Genomic DNA, 23,306 nt, shown 5'->3' on the forward strand with positions numbered 1-23,306 from the left:
TCAGCAGACTTACCACCTCTGGCACAGCCGATACAGCGGGGCTTCTACTTGGTTGAGTTTGTGGTGGTCTGCTACAATCTGCCAGAATCCATTTGGATTTTGTGAAGGCCAGACTCAGTGGAGGTATGATGGGACCATCAGCTCTAGTATTAGGGTTCTCCAGAGAAACAGGACCAATAGGATATATAGAGAAAGATTTATTTTAGGGAATTAACTCACAGAATTGTGAGGGTTGGCAAGTTTGAAATTTGCAGGGCAAGCCAGCAGGCCGGAGACCCAGTGAAGAGGATGTTGTACTCTTGAGCCCGAGGGCAGTCTGGAGGCAGACTTCCTTCTTCCTCAGGAAACTTTCGTCTTTTTTCATAAGGCCTTCAACTGACTGGATGAGGCCCATCCATATTAACGGGGGTCATCTGCTACTCAAAGTCTACTGACTTAAAAAGATACCTTTACAGTAACATCTGGACTAAAGTTTAACCAAGCAGCTGGGCCCTATAGCCTAGCCAAGTTGACATACAAAATTAAACATCACACCCCTGCATCCTTCAGGTCTATAGGTGGCATTAATCTCTGCCATTCCTCCTGTGATGTGGTTTTGTTTTTTCATTACTCTTTTGGCCAGGGGGTGAGAACGGCAGCTTCAGAGGCTTCCACTTGGCCTTCTACACTACGATAGCTCCAAAATGCTGTCTGAGAATGTGCTTTCTAGGACCACTCTTGGTACCAGTTGTGTAGGATCAGGATTGGGGAGATTAGAAACAAAGACTCCATCTGATCTCGTGATGGCACTGTGGAGCTCGATGGCCCTTCCTGGCTGTCCCCACTTGGGGCAAAGAGACCAGGCCTTTGTACTCCTGCATTTTCCAGTCTTTGGATACAGGCAGCTCCCTTTGCCTGAGGACAGTTCTGGGAGGGACTCTGAGACAGGAAGTCAGCCAGCTTTCCCAGCAGCTGGCAGAATGAGGACCTTGCGCCAAAGCCAGGATCTGGTCGGTGCAACACAGCATCCACTATCGTATGCCCCTATCTGCTTTTTTAAAACATCAGCCTTGTTGAGATATAATTTACATACCATAAAATTCGGTGGTTTTTAGTCTATTTACAGAGTTGTGCAACCATCACCACAATCTTTTACAACATTTTCATCACTCCAAAAAGACACCCCATTCCCAGTAGCAGTACCTAGCTTCCCCTCCTGGCAGGCAGCCACTAATCTACTTTCTGACTCCGTGGATTTGCCTATTCTAGACACTTCCTGCAAATGGAATCATAGAACATGTGGTCTTTTCCATGTCTGCTTTGAAAATGCAATTTGACTCATAATTTAACTGAATGCTTTCACGTTTGTGTTTTAATGAGAATTGAAGAGTAAGGATAATTAGAATTTTGCAATTTATTTGAACATGTCACCTAATATTTTGTCTTTAAACACATGCTTTCAAACAAAAACTCCAGTGCATTCTTTTCCTCAAGAGAAAGCAGTGGCAAATACTGTTTTCTAATTCCTCATATTACTCAGCCATTTTGGCATCTCTAAAATTCCTGGAAGTTTCATAGGTAAAGCCTTGAAATACAAGATCCTAGTGACTAATCTCAATACTTGGCCCCAAAATATGAGTCTATAAATGTCATTTCTAGCATATTTTACAGAAATATTCACATTTTTTGTCATTTATCTAACCAAAGCTAAGTAGAGGTTGAATCCTGTGAATTTATGACCATCTCAATGATAAATATGAAATATTTAGGTTAAAAAATCCTTCACTTTATTGGAGCCACTAAATAATAGCATTTGCTTCTTTTTTGCATAGATTTTATAGATAAAACTAGAAAATCTAGACATTGGCATATACTCAGTAAATATTTGTTGAATGAAAAAATGGTAGAATGAATGAATTCTAATTATTAAGAAAGTTGGTCATATCTGGAAAATCCAAATCTAAAATTTAATACATTCATTTATCTAATTTTTTTTCTTACTGTTCTCTTAAAGTTAAAACCTAAATGCTTGTTGAAAGAATACAAGACAGATTCTTACTGGGAGAATAATGTGATGAGCTGCTGAGGGCAGTGGTGCTGGTTTTCACCTTGGTAGGCAGTCGATGTTTACATGATTTTGGAAAAATTTAGTTCCATGACGTAAAATATATTAGACTAGGAGTTAGGGAAGCTGGGTGTGGGCTTAGCTCTATGGATAACTTTTGATTCACAGGTTTCCAAGTAAAGTCTAATGCATAGTTTTATATATGTTTTATTTCTGTATTTTTCTTTAAATTTGATGTATTTTAGAATACACTGGGAACAGAAACCATTGGTATAACTTACTGCTGTTTAAGAAATAATGACAACTAAGCTTTATTGGTGCAGTTATTCATCCTCTATTCAACTGATGTTTTTTGAGTACTTACTCTGTGCCGGGGGATTAAAAGTGAATAAAGATTAGTCTGTGTCATCAGTTTATTCCTACAGTTTATGAAATACAGCATGGTACATAAAAGGCCCTACAGACAGGAGACACAAATTTAGATCCCACTCTCTGATTGGCTGCATGTTACTGACTATGTTACTTTGTGCCCCTGTGTTTAAAATGAGTACTTGGGGAACTTCCCTGGTGGTGCAGAGGTTAAGAATCCGCCTGCCAATGCAGGGGACACGGGTTCAAGCCCTGGTCTGGGAAGATCCCACATGCCGTGGAGCAACTAAGCCCGGGGGCCACGACTACTGAGCCTGCTCTCTGGAGCCCGTGAGCTACAACTGCAGAGCCCACATGTCACAACTACTGAAGTCCGTGCGCCTAGAGCCCGTGCTCCACAATAAGAGAAGCCACCGCAATGAGAAGCCCACGACCGCAACGAAGAGTAGCCCATGCTCGCCGCAACTAGAGAAAGCCCGTGTGCAGCAACGAAGACCCAACACAGCCAAAAATAAATAAATAAATAAAAGAAAATGAGTACTTGGATGTGCCAGTGTGTTGATGAATTTTAGCTGAAATTTTACTTTCTTTAACTACCGGATTTAGAACAAATAGAAATTTTAAAACTGAGAGTCAAAAATTGATTCTTGAAAGAAATTTCTTAAGTACAAACAGAATATCATAGGAGAAGAATTAACTTGTTCGAAGGAACTTAGAATCCTTAACACCTAGGCATTTAGTTTCAGAAAGGAGAAAGTCTCCTTAGCATCTGCCTAGTCTACTAGGTGTGAGTTCATATATGTTTGTGTGGTTTTAAGGAGAAGCCATGTGCTTTGAATATTTATGGAATTCAAAGCACTTTCCATAGACATCATCTTTTTTTTTTCCTTAGATCGATAAAAGCCCAGAAGGACAGTTCACTCAGCTAATGACATTGCCCAAAACCTTACAGCAACAAATAAATCATATTATGGACCCTCCTGGAAAAAACAGAGATGTGGAAGAAACTTTATTACAAGTGGCTCATGACCCCGACTGTGGAGACGTGGTGCGTCTAGGTACGTGCATGAATCTGACCGGGAGGAAGTGTTGGCCGGAGGGGGTCGGGGGGAGCAAACTTTGTGGCTGAAACGGGTTCTCTATTCTTTCTTGCCTAGTGAGATGGAGAGAGAGATTTCCTCTCAGAATAAGAAAGCACTAACAGTCTGGGAGTTTTCCCAACCTAAATTCTTGTTTGTTTGAACTAGGGTGCTGAAAGTACTTCTATTTTCAGATCCCTGGGTCCTAAATCACTGACAGAGAGGGAAACAATGATTCTTTTGGTCCCAAGGGCATAACGTTTAGAAATTATTTCAAAGACATGTGTTTGTTCCTCATGGTGGTCTGAGGAGGATGGAGACTGGTGACTTTTTTTTTTTTTTTTTTTTTGCGGTACGCGGGCCTCTCACTGCTGTGGCCTCTCCCGTTGTGGAGCACAGGCTCCGGACGCGCAGGCTCAGCGGCCATGGCTCACGGGCCCAGACGCTCCGCGGCATGTGGGATCTTCCCAGACCGGGGCACGAACCCGTGTCCCCTGCATCGGCAGGCGGACCCTCAACCACTGCACCACCAGGGAAGCCCGAGACTGGTGACATTTTTAATGCTTTTATAACATCAAGAACACCACTCTCCTCGGCCGACGCCCCCTTGGTGTAGCTCCTGTGCACAGTAGGTCTGCTCCAACATGGCCCCTGTTCGTCATGTCATCCCCAATGTGGACCAAAAATCTGAGCCTGACCTTCAGAGACTTGCTGCCTTTTGAGGTGTTACAGGTAATTTACAAGGTCAGTCAGTAAGTAAGGAAATCATGAAGTTGAAAATGATGCCCTCCCTCAGATGAGCTCACCGTTTACCATTGAGTATGTATTTGCTGAGCTTCCCCAGGGAACAGCTCGGCCACCTGGCAGGATGCAAGTCACAGCGATGGTGTCGCATGGAGAGACCTGCCCGTCGGGCAGAGCGGAGCATGTGCCTAGGGTGCCGGGTACCTCTTCTGAAGATACACGTGGAGGCGTGTCTTTTCTGGTCATGGTGTGAGTTCTTCTGCCTTTCTGAGGGCCTGAAGGACTGTCCCGCTGTCCTCACTGAGGAGTCCTCTGAGTGATTTCAGAATAAGTTTTCCTCCTAGGCAGAAACGTTTGGTGTTTTTTTCCCCCAATCTTTTCACATCTTGGAATTGAGAACCAGCAGACTTAAGCAGATTTAAAGTGAAAAAAATGACCTTCAAGGGTCACCTAACCCACTGGTTGTAAGATGAGGCATCCCAGAGCCAGAGTGGGGCGGTCATTTGCTTGTGTTCACACAGCTGGTCAGCGACACAGCTGGTCGTTGACACAGCTGGCAGCTCCAGTCTCCTGGACCTCGATCCTGATACTCTTTTCCCTGTCACTCTGACACCAGAGATAGATTTGCTGGTTTTATTGTATAGCTGGAAAGAATATTTAGTTCAGGTTTTCAAAGTGTTAGGATGACTCACATCTGGCTTTTTGGGCATTGTTATTGTTTTTTCCCTCACAGGGCTCTCAGCAATCGTGAGACCTTCCAGTATCAGACAGAGCACCAAAGGCATCTTCACTGCTGGTAAGAATTGTTCACAATCCACACTTAACGTACCTGCTGGATTGAGCAGCCTCAGGGCTCCTGGTTAAAACGTAAAGCTTTATCTGTATCCTGCAAGTGCTTGTGAAATGCTGAATTTTGATGGTCCTAACCTAGGACACCGCAGTAACATATAGACAGGCAGATGGCGCTGTAGTCCGGAGTCTGAGGTGCTGCTGGGAGGATTTGCTGCCCCTCTGCGTTTTCCCAGTTACTCCTCATGTGCAGGTTTCCCCTTGCGTTTTTATATCTGTGGGAGTTACACATGATATTGTTGCGAAAACAGCAGTGCCTTGCCCTCCCCCCGGCCAGTGTTCCTCTCCAGAGACAACCACTGCTGACTCTCCTGGTGGGTTATTTTTGTTTCCACTGCTGTTTCTCTGGATAATGAGCTTATATATGGCTGCTTCTCTCCTTTTAACTTTAGGCATCATCTGTGGACTTCTCACTCTAGCAGATTAGAATTCAACTGCCCCCACCAATGCGCACACACACACACACCCACCCATCCCTCTGTGTTCCAAATATGGTTGTGCCGTAGCTTTAGCGAAGCCAATCTTGAGTTTCCATTGTCTGACTGTGTTACTGTGATTCATAGCTGCGCCATGTGATACCCTTTTCCTTGCCTGCACAGCTTTCTTTTCCCACAGAGGCTGTCATCACCTGTCTCACGTGAGGAACCCTGTTTCCTGTATCTGGTGTCTTTGATTTTTGTGGCACACAGCCTCATTTTGGTGAAGCACACCATCCGGGAACTTCGTGGGAAAGGGGGCAGGGGAGGCAGATTTGGAGCCCATGTGTGGCCAAGTGTATCTTTAGTCCACCCTCAGGCCTGACTGAGACTTAGGCTGGAGATGATTAGAAATAGTTGTCCTTTAGAATTTTGATACCGTTGCTCCTATTATCTTCTCACTTCTAGCAAGTTCTGATTCTTTATCCTTTGTGTATGTTCTTTGTGGAAGCCTTTTAGGTCTTCTTTTAACCCCAGGGCTCTGAAGTTTCTCAGTGGTGTGTTTTGATGTGAGTCTGTTTTTATCTGTTACACTGAATACTCATTGCCCTTCAGTTTGGAAACTCAGAGTATAAGAATATAGGAAAAATTTATTGTATTCGTTCTTCCCATCTGTTTTCTCTCTTCTCTTTCTGGAGCTCCTTTTATTCAAACAGTTGGACCTCCTAGACTGGTCCTTTGGTTTTCTTTCTTTCGTGTCCTTTTTTTGATCTCTTTGTCCTTTTGCTTTGCTTTCTCCACTTTAGTTTCCATTGAGTTGTTTTATTTTTGTTATTTTAATTTCTAGGAGCTCTTTTCTTTTTTTGTTCTCTGAATATTCCTTTTTTTTAAAATTTAAAACATCCTGTTCTTGTGTTATGGGCTTAAACATTTGAGCATATCTTTGGATATTGCCAAGTTGCCAAAGTGGTTTATCATTTTATCATCCCACTAGGAGCAAACAAAAGTTCTTGTTTCTCCCCATTCTTTCCAACACTTGGTATTGTCTGATGACGGACTTTTCCAGTTCAGTCTCTCTTTATGCAGCTGTCTACTGAGCATCCCTTATGTGCTCGCCACGCAGGATATAGGGTGAACCCTGTACCATCCTGCCTTCAGGGGCTTCATCATCTAGAAGGGGAGACAGACACGTAAATAGAAGTTTGCAGCACTAGGGATAAATGGCATAGAGGGAACCTGAAGAAGGGAGTGGCCTTTCAGCCTGATTCTGATCCCTGGCTTGAGATTGCCAGGGAGCTGCATGATCACATCTCTTAACGCCTCGCTCTGGTTGCCTGGGGACACAGCCAAGTGTTGCCCTCCTGAATCTTTGGAAAGATTCAGCCCGTCAACAAAGGTTTAGTAGCACATGTGCCAAACCTACTCAGCTGAAGATTGTCCTACCACTCAGGGGTGCATAGCTTTGCATTTCCAATTAAGATATTTATTTAATCTGTTTTCTTGCTGATTTATCCTGGCAAGGCTGAAGATGAGGTGCTTTTGTTTGCTTGGGCGGCTCAGGCTATTAATCTGTGTTTTGCAAGATTGCAGCTCCCTTACCATAATCCTTGGGTGAGGCTGGATACTTTGGCTTTTTTTATTTTTGGCTTCCTGTGCTATAAGCAACTACTAGATTTGTTGATTTTTTTTTAGTTGTGATAATGCTGGTGATATGGGGTTAAAAAATCATTTTCTTGTAGAGATACATACTAAAATATTTACAGATGAAATGACAGGATGTCTGAGAATTGCTTCAAAGGAAAACATGTTGGAGGGAAGTGGGTAAGGGTGGGGATGACTCAAGATTGGCTGTGAGTTGATACATTGTTGAAGCTGGTGAAGATACATGGGAACATATTATGCTGTTCTTTTATAAGCTTAATTCATCTCTAATAAAAGGTTTTTAAAAATCCACCCTCATCTCTTTTTTTTTTTTTTTTTTTTTTTTTTTTGGCTGCATTGGGTCTTTGTTGCTGCGCACGGGCTTTCTCTAGTTGTGGCGAGCGGGGGCTTCTCTTCGTTGCAGTGCACGGGCTTCTCAATGTGGTGGCGTCTCCTGTTGCGGAGCATGGGCTCTAGGCATGCGGGCTTCAGTAGTTGTGGCACACGGGCTCAGTATTTGAGGTGCATGGGCTTCGTTGCTCCGTGGCATGTGGAATCTTCCTGGACCAGGGCTCAAACCCATGTCCCCTGCATTGGCAGGCGGATTCTTAACCACTGCGCCACCAGGGAAGTTCTATCCACCCTCATCATCTCTTGACAGGTCAACCTGAAATGGATCTTTGGTCCTCTTTCCTCTTGTTCTTCCTGGTTGCCAGCAGAGGGCAGTGGGTATCATCTCATGGAACCCGCAGCCCAGATTTCCCTGTGGCGGTGGAGTGCTCAGTGCTGCCTCCTCTGAGTGCTCACTGCTTTTCTCCCTTCCCCTCTAAAGATGCCTCGTTGGATTGTGGAACCAGAGTGACCAAATATCTGCAGCCTGCTCTGACATTGCAGGAATTGTGGATGGTGATGCGCATTCCTTCAGATTTCGCTGGGTTTGCTTACCCTGTGCTCTGGCTTCTCTGGTTTATGGTGGTTGAGGGCTATGATGAAGGTGGTCCAGGCCAAGGGCAGGGGTTTGTGAGCCTCAGAGATTAGGCTTTGAACTCCAGCTTAACTACTGTGACTTGGGTAAGTTACCTAATTTTTCTTAGTTTTAATTTCATAGGGATAATTATGCCTGCCTCACTGGGTTGTGAAAATTATATCTTAAGACATATAAGAGCACCAGCACAGTGCCTGGTCTTTCCTCTTTGGTATCATTACCTAAAAGCTTCCTGACGTCTCTTTAGAACATGCCTCCTTGCATTTTCCTATTCAACTAGCAGTAGCCCCGTCACTAGGTCTCCAGCTGGAGTAAACTAGCGACCGTAGGCCCTGAGTGGCTGGTTTACTCTTTCTCTGTCCTCTAACTTCACAGCAAGCTTCAGAACCTCTCTCCTCCTGTGCGCTGCTCTTCAGAAGTCCTCTGGGTGTGGTCATAATTGCTGCTGTTCTGCCTGGCTTGTGCTGGGGGCATCTTCCTGAAACCTCCCAAGGTCTGCCTGTGGTCAGGTTTTCAGCCAGCTGATGTATCACCTGCAGCGTGAGAAAAATCCCAGGTTATTTGGTTGCACTTTTCCTCCTTTGTAGCCCTTATCACTCCTCCCCTCTGCAACCAGCCGCTCACTGTGGGAGTAAAAAGGAAGGGTCTCCTTAGCTAGTGAATAACTTTTATATTCAAATATTGTTCAATTCAGAGAGAGCGAAGCTAAGATTGTGATAAGAAGGCCTTGGCTCCAAGTTGTAGTTCACGTCTTCGCTCTGTGACCTTGGTATGTTAACAGCCCTTCTGCCTTGAAATGGAGGGGATACTAATACCTAACTTGTGGCATGTTGTGAGAGTGTCCGGTATGTACCCAGTACCTAGTAGGTGCTTTATAAACTTGAGTGAGTCTAGATCTAAGTATCAGTCTCTTCCTGGAAGAGACGGAAGCCAGGCTCTATGTCAGCCCGAAGGGTTGCCCTTTCTAATGAACTGTGTTGGGTGACACGGCAGGTGTCCTCATGTGGTCTGACACTCTGTCTGTATTAGTTCCCTGAAATTCCCCTACCATCAGATATACCCACGTTCCAAGGTGAGTACAGAGCTCCTTCCAAAACCAAACACTGTTTTTCCCTTTAGCCTGGGAGTTGGTTATTGGGAAGATAATACTGACTTCTTAGACTGTGCTGTTAATGGAGCAGCCCGGTTTTTATCAGGGTCTCGGGGCAGCAGCTGCAGCCAGGCAGCTCGGGAAAGCAGGAGACTGCTGAGCCTCCTGGTCCTTGCCTGCGCCGCCCTGCAGGGCAGCAGCACACAGCATCCCGGCTCAGCCCGGCCAAGCAAACATCATGTTCTGATCAGCCACAGTCATTTATGTGTCTAACCTGAATGAGTAGAGAGGAGTGGAACTGTTTGCATCTTTGGGGGACGGCGGGGGTTGGGGGGAGCTTGGGGAGAAATGGGTCAGGGGCTTAGCAGTTAGACTGAGAAGCAAGCAGGAGCCAGACAGGGGAAGGCCTGTAAAAGCCTGAAGGGGAATCCAGAGTTTCACTGAGGGGAGAGGGGAGCCGCTGAAGGATTGTCGAAAGACTGCTATAGCGAGAGGATAGAGAGCAGCTTGGGGGGAGATGATGCTGTTGCTTGGGAAACTGATCGGCTACGGCCGCAGCCCGCCAGGTGAGGAGGCCTGGCTGCCCTGACTCAGGGTTTTGCAGGAGAGGCAGAGGAGAGATGCAGGCAGTACTTGAAAGGCGTATCCCTAGGTCTTGGTGATGGGAGGGATTTGGGCAGTGAAGCAGAGAGGAGCCAGAGAAGCTCCCAGGTTTCTGGCTTGGGGAGCGGAGACGGAGGTGCCTTTCCTGGGGTGAGGGAACGTGGGGGAGGATGACAAGTTTAATCTTTGAAATGTTGCTTTATTTTTCCCCACCTGACTTTCTGGTCAATCAGAATTAACTGTGGGGTCAAATACCTATGTACCTCTGTAACTTCAAAAGATTCAACTTTAACAAGACAGGTTTAGTCTTGTTCCTAAAAAGATTCCGGCATGCCTCGGTCGGTCCTTACCAGCCCTTTCTTGAAAGTGATAGAATGTATCATTGATTATCCTCTCCTTCTCATCTCTTATAACTGAAACATTTTATCCCCATTTTTTGGTACCTACATGTTTCAATAAGAAGAACACACGATAATAAAGATTTTTCTGGTGATGTATTTATCATTTAAACCTGAAAGTTTTAAAAATAAAACTGCCTCAGAAGAGATTTTCTTTGTAGATATAGCTAACTGTGGTTGGAAATTAATTGGAAGAATGTTTGGGGCTTGCTGATTTTCTCTCCTAAAAATCTGAAATATAGGATTATGGGAAGATAGAGACCTCTCACAACCTGATCTCATCTCTGCCTCACATTGTTTCCTGGAGAATTTTGTCTGTCACTGGACCTATCAGTTTAAGGTCACACAGGGAATTCATAGTCTTACATATGCAGTGATTTTGCTGTAGGTAACATGAAACATGATGGAAATCAACAGAAGAAAAACCTTAGGAGCCATATATTAGAGTAGATTTCCGTTCGCTTCCAAAAAAAAATCCTGACTTTGGATACTAATCAGTGTTCATAACGACCAGCTTTAGGTAAATAAGGATCTTCCTAAACAGGATGTCACTAAGGAGATGTTTGCACCTTTATCCACTGGGGAAGGAGCAAAGTCAACAGTGATGGTTCTTAGAGTACAGTTTCTCTCTTAGCAGGCTGTCTTCCTTCAAGACGCATTCTAAATGCAGACTTCCTAAATCACCATCGTCTTCTTTAGAAAGGAAGCAGAAACCAAACAAAAGCTCAGTGTCGGCCAAGTAGAAGTCTGTGGATTATAAACTCTGTGAGGGCAGAGACAGGACTGTTGTTCATATCGGTGTCCCCAACAACTAGCTCCATGTCCCGTATGTGTTGGTGCCCAAGAAATGCCTGTTCAGTGTATTTCAGTGACTGAATAAATGGAAGGTTCTGAATTTTCTGGTAGTAGGGAAAGTCTCCATATATACAGAAAAGTACACAAACCATAAATTTGGTGAATTTTCAGAAAGTGAACAGACTCGTGAACCCAGTGCCCAGATGAAGAACTAGAATAGGGCCAGTTCCCCCAGAACCCCACTGTGCCCTGTCCAGTCGCTGCTCCATCCAGAGTACCTACTCTCCTGACCTCTCATGCCACGCTTCTGTTTTGCCCATTTTTGAACTTTATATAAGTACGTACTCTCTCACGTCTTTCCCTCTTTGTAACAGCAGTGAGGTTCCTCGTGGTGTTGGGAGTAGTCCATTTATTCTCATTGCAATTCATCCATCGTCTGACTAGAGCACAGTTCATCCATTCTACTGTTGATGATTTACCAGGTTGTTTCCAGTTTGGGGCTATTTCAAAGAGTCCTGCTATGCATGTTTTGGTACCTGTCTTCGAGTGAGCGTAGGTATGCATTTCTGTTAAGTTTTTAGTTACGGGTGGAATTACTGTATCATAAAGTGTGTGGGGCTTCCCTGGTGGTGCAGTGGTTGAGAGTCCGCCTGCCAATGCAGGGAATGTGGGTTCGTGCCCCGGTCTGGGAGGATCCCACATGCCGCAGAGGGGCTGGGCCCGTGAGCCATGGCCGCTGAGCCTGCGCGTCCGGAGCCTGTGCTCCGCAACGGGAGAGGCCACAGCAGTGAGAGGCCCGCGTACCGCAAAAAAAAAAAAAAAAAAAAAAACACACAAAAATAAAGTGTGTGAATGTCCAGTTGTGGTAGGTACTACTTAACAAGTGTCTCGGTTACACTCCAAGCAGCAGAGTTCCTGCTGCAGTACCTCCATGACCAGTGCTTGATAGTAGGTCTTTTTCTTTTTAGGCCCTCTGGTAGGTGAGTAGACATATCATATTGGAGTTTTAACTTACACTTTCCTGATGACCAATAAAGTTGAGCATTTGTTCACATGCTTACGTAGATATCCTCTTTTGTGAAGTGCCTATTCTACCTTTGCTCATTTTTCTTTTGAATTGTTTGCCGTTTTGTTTTTTTTTTTTTTTTTTTTACACTGAAATCTCTGTATAGTGTGGATACGGATCCTTCGTTGGACAAGTGGAATGCAAAAGTCCCCCACTCTAGGGCTTGTCGTCTCACTCTCTTAATGGTGTCTTTTGATGAAAAGTTCTTAATCTTACTTAGTCCAGTTTATCAGTTTTTTCCTGTAAGGTTAACAGCTTTTTGTGTCCTGTTTAGGAAATATTGCCGACTCCAAGTTCATGAAGTTTAGTCCTCCACCTTCATTGCAACTAGAATATTGAGGCAGGATCCTTCCTTCTAATCTCTTGGTTCTTAACCTTTTGAAAATTCTGGCTCCCAGTGAGACTCTGACTAAAACTCTGGGCCCTCTGCACAGACGTGCGCACGTGTGCACACTCAGCAAACCTCCCTGCAGCTTCAGGGAGTTCTCAGACTGAGGTCTGTCTGTGGGCCGCTCGTTGGAGAACCCGTAACCTAATCCCACCTGTCAGTTTGCAGATGAGGAAGTCGATGTCCAGAGACAGGATGTCTCCCTGTCCCCAGCGGGGACTAACATCCCGCTCTCCTGACTCCCATTCCAGTGCCGTTGCCAGATCAGTCCCCTGCTGCAGCCATCCTGAGAACATGTCTCTGGCAGAGCTGTCGAAGGGAGAGACTTTTTAATTAAGGGAGGTTTCTATCCACTAGCAGCAAAAAATGGCTCCACGATGCCGCTCCTGGACTGTGGTATATTTACCTTAAATGTTAAGCTCCCCGGAGTCTGTGAGGAAGGTTTGTGAAGCTGAGCTGGGACTCACTGTGGTCGATGCCACTTCCTCTCGCTGTGACTCAGTGCCCTGGGGTTGCCTCGTTGAGCCTTACTGTGTGCAGCTACCTTGGTGTCTTGATCGGTTCTGCCTGGAATTTTAAAAAGCACCTTACGTAATAAGATTCCAGTCCCAGTGCTCGAGTGGGTGAGGTTTACCAGAGTGGTTGCTCCAGGGAGAAAATTAAAAGGGGTGGAGGCAGGAAAAGGAGCTCTGAGTTTCTTGACGAGTCTCAGTTTGCAGGAGTCAGTCAGTGGACAAGCGAGGCCACAGCTTCTAGAAGCATTCACTAATGACTTTATCAGTGCCCTGCCTTTTTACCTGCCGCTGCCTGCAGTGGCCTCGTAAAAGGTCCTAAGTGCATGAGGCGGCCTGCAGGTAACATGATCAGGTATTTTTAAGAGCGCTTACCCGCCAGTGCTCAGAGCCTCCGGAACCGGTCCTGTTATACCTCGTGAGCGGTGCCCACACTACATGTCACACCTGCAGCGCAGACCACGTCTGGATCCCAGGGTGAAAAAGACTGTTCAGATCTTTGGGCCACATCCTGAAACACAGACTGAATGATCTCATCCTCAACACAAAGAAGGTCAAGCCTGTAACACCGTCTGCAAATAGGATCCTGTGAGATCTGACAGACAGCAGCACCCCGCTTAGTCCATGCCATCAGACTTCTTTCCCGTAAACCCCCCGAGAGCCTCTCCTCTGGTTTCATCAGGCAGTTGTGACTCAATAGATGGGGTGCTGGAAGGGCAGGTGTCTGAACAAGGTGCATCTGTTCCGTCACTGCAGGTGTTTACTGAGCACCTGCTGTGTGCCAAGTGCTGCACTAGGTGATGGGGAACCCAGGATGAATAGGACAAGGTCCCTGTCCTCAAGGAGCTCCCGGGGTAGGCAGAGGGACAGGAGAGCACTGTGCAGTGTGGTGAGTGCTGAGCTGGGCGTCAGCACAGGCGCCGTGGGACCAGGAAGAACAGTGTCTGAATCGGCCGGGGAGCCCGGTGCTTCCAGAGGAAAAATCTGAACAGGATCTTGGCGTCTACCAGGCAGGGCGTGGTGGGAACGCCCTTCACCGCAGGCAAACCGGCGTCACATGCAGGGACATGGCAGCAGTGCGCTGGGGGTGGTTGGGAGGCATCGGGGGCTAGAAAGGGGGCCAAGGATGCTCACTTACATACGGCGTCTTGTCTTTGCCTTTCTTTCTCCTCCTTTTTCAAAAAGCTGCTCAATTCAAAGGTTGCAGCATGCTCCTATCTGAAAGGGCTCCCTTACCCCAGAAGCTTGGGTGCCTTTGGCATCTGTATCACTGCTTCAGCAGATGCGGAAATCAGTCTTTTCCCTCCCGTTGATCATGATGGCCCCCAGGGTCTCCTGGACCCTGTCAGGCCCCCAGGCTCTCCTGGACCCCCAGTTAGCCCATCGCTGTTCTACTCCAAGGATGAGTCTGATCCGAATACCACAGGCCCTCCACTGAGCATCCACTCAGTAAGCCTCAGCGTTCTTACTCTCTCTTCTTTTCTCTTTTAGGCCTGAAGAAATCAGTGATTTATAGTTCTCTAAAACTGCATAAAATGTGGAAAGGATGGCTGAGAAAAACATCCTGATTTTGCTTGCTTTTATCTATGTTATGTGTAGCTGAATAAAATGATCCTTTTTGACAGAACAACGTCTGTTACTCTGACCTATTTGGTTGAATTTGAAGAGGTCTTGGTTTGCATGATACTGTACTGGATTTTGGAAATGTATGCGTCAGACATTTATCCAGGGGGAACCAATACCTTTGAGGACTCAGCATGAGAAGAGTCCTCTTTACACACAGCACCATCTGGGCCCTGCTTTCCTGAGAGCTTCGGCTGTGGTCTGTTTGGCAGCAAGGGTCGGAGGTCTAAGCAGTGGTGCATGTGCTGTGGACCGGCGGCCCCGTGCTAGGGCAGGAGCTTTGGCTCTGTCTGCCTCAGCTCCATCCGCTCACTCGGTTTTCTCCAGTGAGAGCTCCAGTCCGCATCTTCCTGGATCTGGGTGTTTAAAATTTCTCCTTGTTCTCCATGAGGGTGTGTGGCAGTGACTCAAGTGAGGAACCTGCAACAGACCGATGCAGAGCTTTCCCATGTAACAGGAGTGTGTGGGGAGCAGGAAACGACAAAGGACTCATCAGCTCAAAGAACTGGAAAGTCAGAGGTTGGTGGGCTTCAGAGTTGGATTGATTCAGGGGGTTAGCAGACCAATTTCCCTCCTTTCTCCATCCTTTGCCATGTTGACATCACACTAAGGCCAGCTCTCCTCTTAACTCTGAGACCCCTGACAACAGCCTCAAGGGCTGTGTGCTCCCCCATCTGCATCTGGGGAGACAGAGTTCCTTTCAGAAGCTCTCTTAGAAAAGCAACGGAACTGCAGCAGTTCCCAGCAAGCCTCTGTCTGGATTCCTGGGCCCTAATGGGTAACTTGCCCATCCCTGCACCAGGAATGGCCAGGGGGAACCAGGCCAAGGAGCTTGGACCTGAGCCTGCCTCCCCTCCAGCTCATGGACTGCAGGAGGAGCTGACAGATGGATGGAAATGGGGGTATGGGGGGAGGCAGCATCTGTTCCCTCGCCCGGCACATCGTCTCTTCAGTCCAAGCTCAGGTTTTGTCTTTCTTTTCTCAGATTGTCTCCACCTCACCCTGTTTCCATTGCCCAGTGCTCTAGTGCAGACCCTTAGGTTCTTTTGAAAATTTGAACAATAGTTTTCTACTAATTTTTTCTACCTTTGGGTTCAGCTCATTCCAACACAAAAGAGCTCAGCCTTAAGATATGATCAAACTGGGTTGAATCTTCGCTCCACTGCTGACTAGCTGTGTGACTTTGGGCAAGTTACTTAGTGTCTCTGAACAGTTTTACCATCTCTGAAAAGGGAATAACAGTAAAGACCTCCTTGGGCTGTAGTGAAGGTCCTGCAAGCCAAGTGTCCTATGTACTAGGACACTGCCTGGTAGTATTCAGTAAATGTCACTTCTGTCATTACTTTCTATTATTGTTTTTGTTACTCTTTTCTTCTGCAAGTGTTTTTGTTTTGTTGGGTCAGGTTCTTCCTCAAGAAGCTAAAATGATTCCCCACTGCTTATGGGATAAAATAAGTATTTCCCATCAGCCTTGGTCAGTTTGGGCTGCCATGACAGATACCACACATTGGTTGGCTCATAAACAGCAGAAATTGATTTTTCACAGTTCTGGGGCCTGGAAGTCTGAGACCAGGGTTGCTGATATGGTCGGTTTCTGGCGAGAGCATCTTCCTAGTTGCAGAGGCCTGTTTTCCCAGTGTCTCCTCTCACAGTGGAGCCAGCAGACCCAAAGCAAGGTCTCATGTTTCTTCTTATAAGGATACTAATCCCATTCACTAATCTCATGACCATGTTACCTGCCAAAGGCCCCACCTCTGAACATCATCACATTGCGGGTGGGGGTGGTGAGAGAATTCTGAGGGGGCACAAACATTCAATCTATAACAAGATTATTCAAGACCTATAAGCTGCAAAATTGGTTCAAGATGGTGGAGTAGAAGAACGTGTGCTCACTCCCTCTTGCGAGAGCACCGGAATCACAACTAACTGCTGAACAGTCATCTATAGGAAGACACTGGAACTCACCAAAAAAGACACCCCACATGCAAAGACAAAGGAGAAGGCGCAGTGAGACAGTAGGAGGGGCGCAATCACAGTAAAATCAAATCCCATAACCGCTGGGTGGGTGACTCACAAACTGGAGAACACTTATACCACAGAAGTCCACCCACTGGAGTGAAGGTTCTGAGCCCCACGTCAGGCTTCCCAACCTGGGGGTCTGGCAACAGGAGGAGGAATTCCCAGAGAATCAGACTTTGAAGGCTAGCAGGATTTGATTGCAGGATTTCAACAGGACTGGGGGAAAGAGAGACTCCCCTCTTGGAGGGCACACACAAAGTAGTGTGTGCATCAGGACCCAGGGGAAGGAGCAGTGACACCATAGGAGTCTGAACCAACCTACCAGCTAGTGTTGGAGGGTCTCCTGCAGAGGCCAGGGGTGGCTGTGGCTCACCGTGGGGACAAGGACACTGGAAGCAGAAGCTCTGGGAAGTACTCCTTGAGGTGAGCCCTCCCGGGCTTGAGTCTACCATTAGCCCCACCAAAGAGCCTGTAGCCTCCAGTGCTGAGTCACCTGAGGCCAAACAACCAACAGGGAGGGAATGCAGCCCCACCCATCAGCAGACAAGTGGATTAAAGTTTTACTGAGCTCTGGCCACCACCAGTCCCTCCCATCAGGAAGCTTGCACAAGCCTCTTAGATAGCCTCATCCACCAGAGGGCAGATCACAAAAGCAAGAAGACCTAGAATCCTGCAGCCTGTGGAACAAAAACCACATTCACAGAAAGACAGACAAAATGAAAAGGCGGAGGACTATGTCCCAGATGAAGGAACAAGATAAAACCCCAGAAAAACAACTAAATGAAGTGGAGATAGGAAACCTTCCAGAAAAAGAATTCAGAATACTGATAGTGAAGACAATCCAGGACCTCGGAAAAAGAATGTAGGCAAAGATTGAGAAGATGCAAGAAATGTTTAACAAAGACCTGGAGGATTACAGAACAAACACCTAGAAGAATTAAAGGAAAAACAAACAGAGATAAACAATACAATAACTGAAATGAAAAATACACTAGATGGGATCAATAGCAGAATAACTGAGGCAGAAGAACAGATAAGTGACTTCGAAGACAGAGTGGTGGAATTCACTGCCGCGGAACAGAATAAAGAAAAAAAATGAAAAGACAACCTAAGAGACCTTGGGGACAGCATTGAATGCACCAACATTTGCATTATCGGGGTCCCAGAAGGAGACGAGAGAGAGAAAGGACCTGAGAAAATATTTGAAGAGATTATAATCAAAAACTTCCCTAACATGGGAAAGGAAATAGCCACCCAAGTCCAGGAAACACAGAGAGTCCCAGACAGGATAAACCCAAGGAGAAATACGCCAAGACACATAGTAATCAAATTGACAAAAATTATTGAAAGCAACAAGGGAAAAATGACAGGTAATACACATGGGAACTCCCATAAGGTTAACAGCTGATTTCTCAGCAGAAACTCTACAAGCCAGAAGGGAGTGGCATGATATATTTAAAGTGATGAAAGGGAAGAACTTAAAACCAAGATTACTGTACCCGGCAAGGATATCATTCAGATTTGATGGAGAAATCAAAAGCTTTACAGATAAGCAAAAGCTAAGAGAATTCAGCACCACCAAACCAGCTCTACAACAAATGCTAAAGGAACCTCTCTAAGTGGGAAACACAAGAGAAGAAAAGGACCTACAAAAACAAACCCAAAACAATTAAGAAAATGGTAATAAGAACATACATATCAATAATTACCTTAAACGTGAATGGATTAAATGCTCCAACTAAAAGACACAGGCTCACTGAATGGATACAAAAACAATACCCATATGTATGCTGTCTACGAGAGACCCACTTCAGACCTAGGGACACATACAGACTGAAAGTGAGGGGATGGAAAAAGATACTCCATGCAAATGGAAATCAGAAGAAAGCTGGAGTAGCAATACTCCTGTCAGATAAAGTAGATGTTAAAATAAAGAATGTTACAAGAGACAAGGAAGAACACTACATAATGATCAAGGGATCAATCCAAGAAGAAGATATAACAATTATAAATATATATGCACCCAACATAGGAACACCTCAATACATAAGGCACATGCTAACAGCTATAAAAGAGGAAATCAACAGTAACACAATAATAGTGGGGGACTTTAACACCTCACTTACACCAATGGACAGATCATCCAGACAGAAAATAAATAAGGAAACACAAGCTTTAAATGACACAATAGACCAGATAGATTTAATTGATATTTATAGGACATTCCATCCAAAACCAGCAGATTACACTTTCTTCTCAAGTGCACACGGAACACTCTCCAGGATAGGTCACATCTTGGGTCACAAATCAAGCCTTGGTAAATTTAAGAAAATTGAATTCATATTAAGAATCTTTTCTGGCCCCAATGCTATGAGATTAGAAATAAATTACAGGGGAAAAAAATGTAATAAACACAAATACATGGAGGCTAAACAATACACTACTGAATAACCAAGAAATCACCGAAGAAATCAAAGAGGAAATCAAAAAATACCTCAAGACCAATGACAAAGAAAACATGATGATCCAAAACCTGTGGGATGCAGCAAAAGCAGTTGTAAGAGGGACGTTTAAAGCAATACAATCCTACCCCAAGAAACAAGAAAAATCTCAAATAAATAATCTAACCTTACACCTAAAGGAACCAGAGAAAGAAGAGCAAACAAAACCCAAAGTTAGTAGAAGGAAAGAAATCATAAAGATCAGAGCAGAAATAAATGAAATAGAAACAAAGAAGAAAATAGCAAAGATCAATAAAACTAAAAGCTGGTTCTTTGAGAAAATAAACAAAAGTGATAAACTGCTGGCTAGACTCATCAAGAAAAAGAGGGAGAGGACTCAAATCAATAAAATTAGAAATGAAAAAGGAGAAGTTACAACAGACACTGCAGAAATACAAAGCATCCTAAGAGACTACTACAAACAACTCTATGCCAATAAAATGGACAATCTGGAAGAAATGGACAAATTCTTTAAAAGGTATAACCTTCCAAGACTGAACCAGGAAGAAATAGAAAATCTGAACAGACCAATCACAAGTAATGAAATTGAAACTGTGATTAAAAATCTTCCAAGAAACAAAAGTCCAGGACCAGATGGCTTCACAGGTGAATTCTATCAAACATTTAGAGAAGAGCTAACACCCATCCTTCTCAAACTCTTCCAAAAAATTGCAGAGGAAGGAACACTCCCAAACTCATTTTACAAGGCCACCATCACCCTGACACCAAAATCAGACAAAGATACTACAAAAAAAGAAAATTACAGACCGATATCACTGATGAATATAGATGCAAAAATCCTCAACAAAATACTAGCAAACAGCATCCAACAACACATTAAAAGGATCATACACCATGATGAAGTGGGATTTATCCCAGGGATGCAAGGATTCTTCAATATACGCAAATCAATCAATGTGATACACCATATTAACAATTTGAAGAATAAAAACCATGTATGATCATCTCAATAGATGCAGAAAAAGCTTTTGACAAAATTTAACACCGATTTATGATAAAAACTCTCCAGAAAGTGGGCATAGAGGGAACCTACCTCAACATAATAAAGGCCATATAGGACAAACCCACAGCAAACATCATTCTCAATGGTGAAAAACTGAAAGCATTTCCTCTAAGATCAGGAACAAGACAAGGATGTCCACTCTCACCACTCTTATTCAACATAGTTTTGGAAGTCCTAGCCAGCGGCAATCAGAGAAGAAAAAGAAATCAAAGGAATACAAATTGGAAAAGAAGAAAAACTGTCAGTGTTTGCAGATGACATGATACTACACATAGAGAATCCTAAAGATGCCACCAGAAAACCAATAGAGCTAATCAGTGAATTTGGTAAAGTTGCAGGGTACAAAATTAATGCACAGAAATCTCTTACGTTCCTAGGGACTTCCCTGGTGGCGCAGTGGTTAAGAATCCGCCTGCCAATGCAAGGGACATGGGTTTGATCCCTGGTCCGGGAAGATCCCACATGCCATGGAGCAACTAAGCCCATGTGCCACAACTACTGAAGCCTGCACGCCTAGAGCCTGTGCTCCACAACAAGAGAAGCCACCACAATGAGAAGCACGCACACCACAACAAAGAGTAGCCCCCACTCGCCGCAACTAGAGAAAGCCTGCACACAGCAACAAAGACCCAACACAGCCAAAACTAAATAAATAAATTTATTTAAAAAGAAATAAATAAAATAAATCTCTTGCATTCCTATACACTAACAATGAAAGATCAGAAAGAGAAATTAAGGAAACAGTCCCATTCACCATTGCAACAAAAAGAAAATATCCAGGAATAAACCTACCTAAGGAGGTAAAAGACCTGTACTCAGAAAACTGTAAGACACTTATGAAAGAAATCAAAGATGGCACAAACAGATGGAGAGATATACCATGTTCTTGGATTGGAAGAATCACTATTGTGAAAATGACTATACTCACCAAAGCAATCTATACATTCAATGCAATCCCTATCAAATTACCAATGGCATTTTTTATAGAAGTAGAACAAAAAAATCTTAAAATTTGTATGGAGACATAAAAGACCCTGAATAGCCAAAGCAGTCTTGAGGGAAATAAATGAAGCTGGAGGAATCAGACTCCCTGACTTCAGACTGTACTACAAAGCTACAGTAATCAAGACAATATGGTACTGGCACAAAAACAGAAATATAGATCAATGGAACAGGATAGAAAGGCCAGAGATGAACCCACACACCTATCGTTAACTAATCTATGACAAAGGAGGCAAGGGTATACAATGGAGAAAAGACAGTGTGTTCAATAAGTGGTACTGGGAAAACTGGACAACTACATGTAAAAGAATGAAATTAGAACACTCCCTAACACCATACACAAAAATAAACTCAAAGTGGATTGAAGACCTAAATGTAAGACCGGACACTATAAAACTCTTAGAGGAAAACATAGGAAGAACAGTTTGACATAAATCACAGCAAGATCTTTTTTGATCCACCTCCTAGAGTATTGGAAATAAAAACAAAAATAAACAAATGGAACCTAATGAAACTTAAAAGCTTCTGCACAGCAAAGGAAACTATAAACAAGACAAAAAGACAACCCTCAGAATGGGAGAAGATATTTGCAAACAAATGAACAGACAAAGGATTAATCTCCAAAATACATAAACAGCTCATGCAGCTCAATATTAAAAAACAACCCAATTAAAAAATGGTCAGAAGACCTAAATAGACATTTCTCCAAAGAAGACATACAGATGGCCAAGAGGCACATGAAAACTGCTCAGCATCACTAATTATTAGAGAAATGCAAATCAAAACAACGAGGTATCACCTCACACCAGTTAGGATGGCCATCATCAGAAAATGTACAAACAGCAAATGCTGGAGAGTGTGTGGAGAAAAGGGAACCCTCTTGCACTGTTGGTGGGAATGTAAATTGATATAACCACTATGGAGAGCAGTATGGAGCTTCCTTAAAAAACTAAAAATAAAATTACTATATGACCCAGCAATCCCACTACTGGGCATATACCCAGAGAAAACCATAATTCAAAAAGACACATGCACCCCAATGTTCATTGCAGCACTATTTGCAATAGCCAGGTCATGGAAACAACCTATATGCCCATCGACAGATGAATGGATAAAGAAGATGTGGTACATATGTACAGTGGAATATTACCAGCCATAAAAAGGAATGAAATTGGGTCATAAGAGACGTGGCTGGCCCTAGAGACTGTCATACAGAGTGAAGTAAGTCAGAAAGAGAAAAACAAATGTCGTATATTAATGCATATATGTGGAATCTAGAAAAATGGTACAGATGAACTGGTTTGCAAGGCAGTAATAGAGGTACAGATGTAGAGAACAAACGTATGGACACTAAGCGGGGAAAGCAGGAGTGGGGGCCTGGGGGGAGGGGGATGAACTTGGAGTTTGGGATTGACATATATACAGTAATATGTATAAAATAACTAATAAGAACCTGCTGTATTAAAAAATAATAAAAATTTTTAGAAGCCCTATAAGCTGGCTTTATTTTAACTTTAACTTGTCCCCCCTGTATCTAATATAGCCTTTTATGTCCCCAACTAGTTTAGACAGTAAATACTCAGAAGAGCACAGAATATCAGGGTCATTTTCCAGTGTGGGAATACCTGAGGCCGCAAGAGAGAAAATGACAGCCGAGGGTCAGAATGCACATGAGCATCGTGGCTGAGGCTTGACGCAGGCCTGCAAACTCCCTGGTCTGGTGCCTTTTCCTACACACCCCGTAGCTTTCGTAATTGATGAATGCTTGAGTCTCTGTGTTCCACTTCTCCTAGATGTATTCTTATCTTCCTTTTCCTCAATGCATTTTGAAGTATAGATATCTAAGTTGGGAGTCATCAAACAGGTATATAAGGATGAGGGCTGAGACTTCCTCTGAGGAAAAAGGAATTCTATGGCAGGAAGTAGCTCTTCTCGAACTCCAGGAGACCCAAAAATAAATGTACTTGAGAGTCAGACTTCCTTCCAGCCGTGTTCTTGGGCAAGTCATTTAACCTTTCTGAGCTTCAGTTTCTGTGCTGTGAGGTAGGTACACTCATACCTCTCTGGCAGGGCTGGTATTAGAATTAAATGAGGAAACATATGTTCAGCACCTAGCATGGTTCTTGGCACATGATAATAGTTTATGTTTCTACAAGTC

General features: G+C 44.2%; 1 protein-coding gene across 6 annotated transcripts in view; it reads left to right on the top strand.

Moving 5' to 3' along the window:
• The window catches only part of TAMM41 (TAM41 mitochondrial translocator assembly and maintenance homolog), a 110,625-nt gene that overhangs the window by 40,941 nt on the left and 46,378 nt on the right, over window positions 1–23,306 (top strand). For 3 of the 6 annotated variants that reach the window (XR_014295596.1, XR_014295597.1, XM_082639408.1), the window contains exons 6-7: window positions 3,306–3,471; window positions 4,970–5,032. Coding sequence is in view for 4 of the 6 variants with exons in the window: in XM_082639408.1 (XP_082495534.1) it covers window positions 3,306–3,471; window positions 4,970–5,032 (229 nt within the window). In the remaining 2 variants the exon portion in view is untranslated. The other 3 variants (XM_082639409.1, XM_082639407.1, XM_082639410.1) reach the window with 3 other exon arrangements.

Source organism: Mesoplodon mirus, assembly GCF_964341445.2.
Source record: "Mesoplodon mirus genome assembly, chromosome: 12".
In the NCBI taxonomy this organism is placed as follows: Eukaryota; Metazoa; Chordata; class Mammalia; order Artiodactyla; family Ziphiidae; genus Mesoplodon; species Mesoplodon mirus.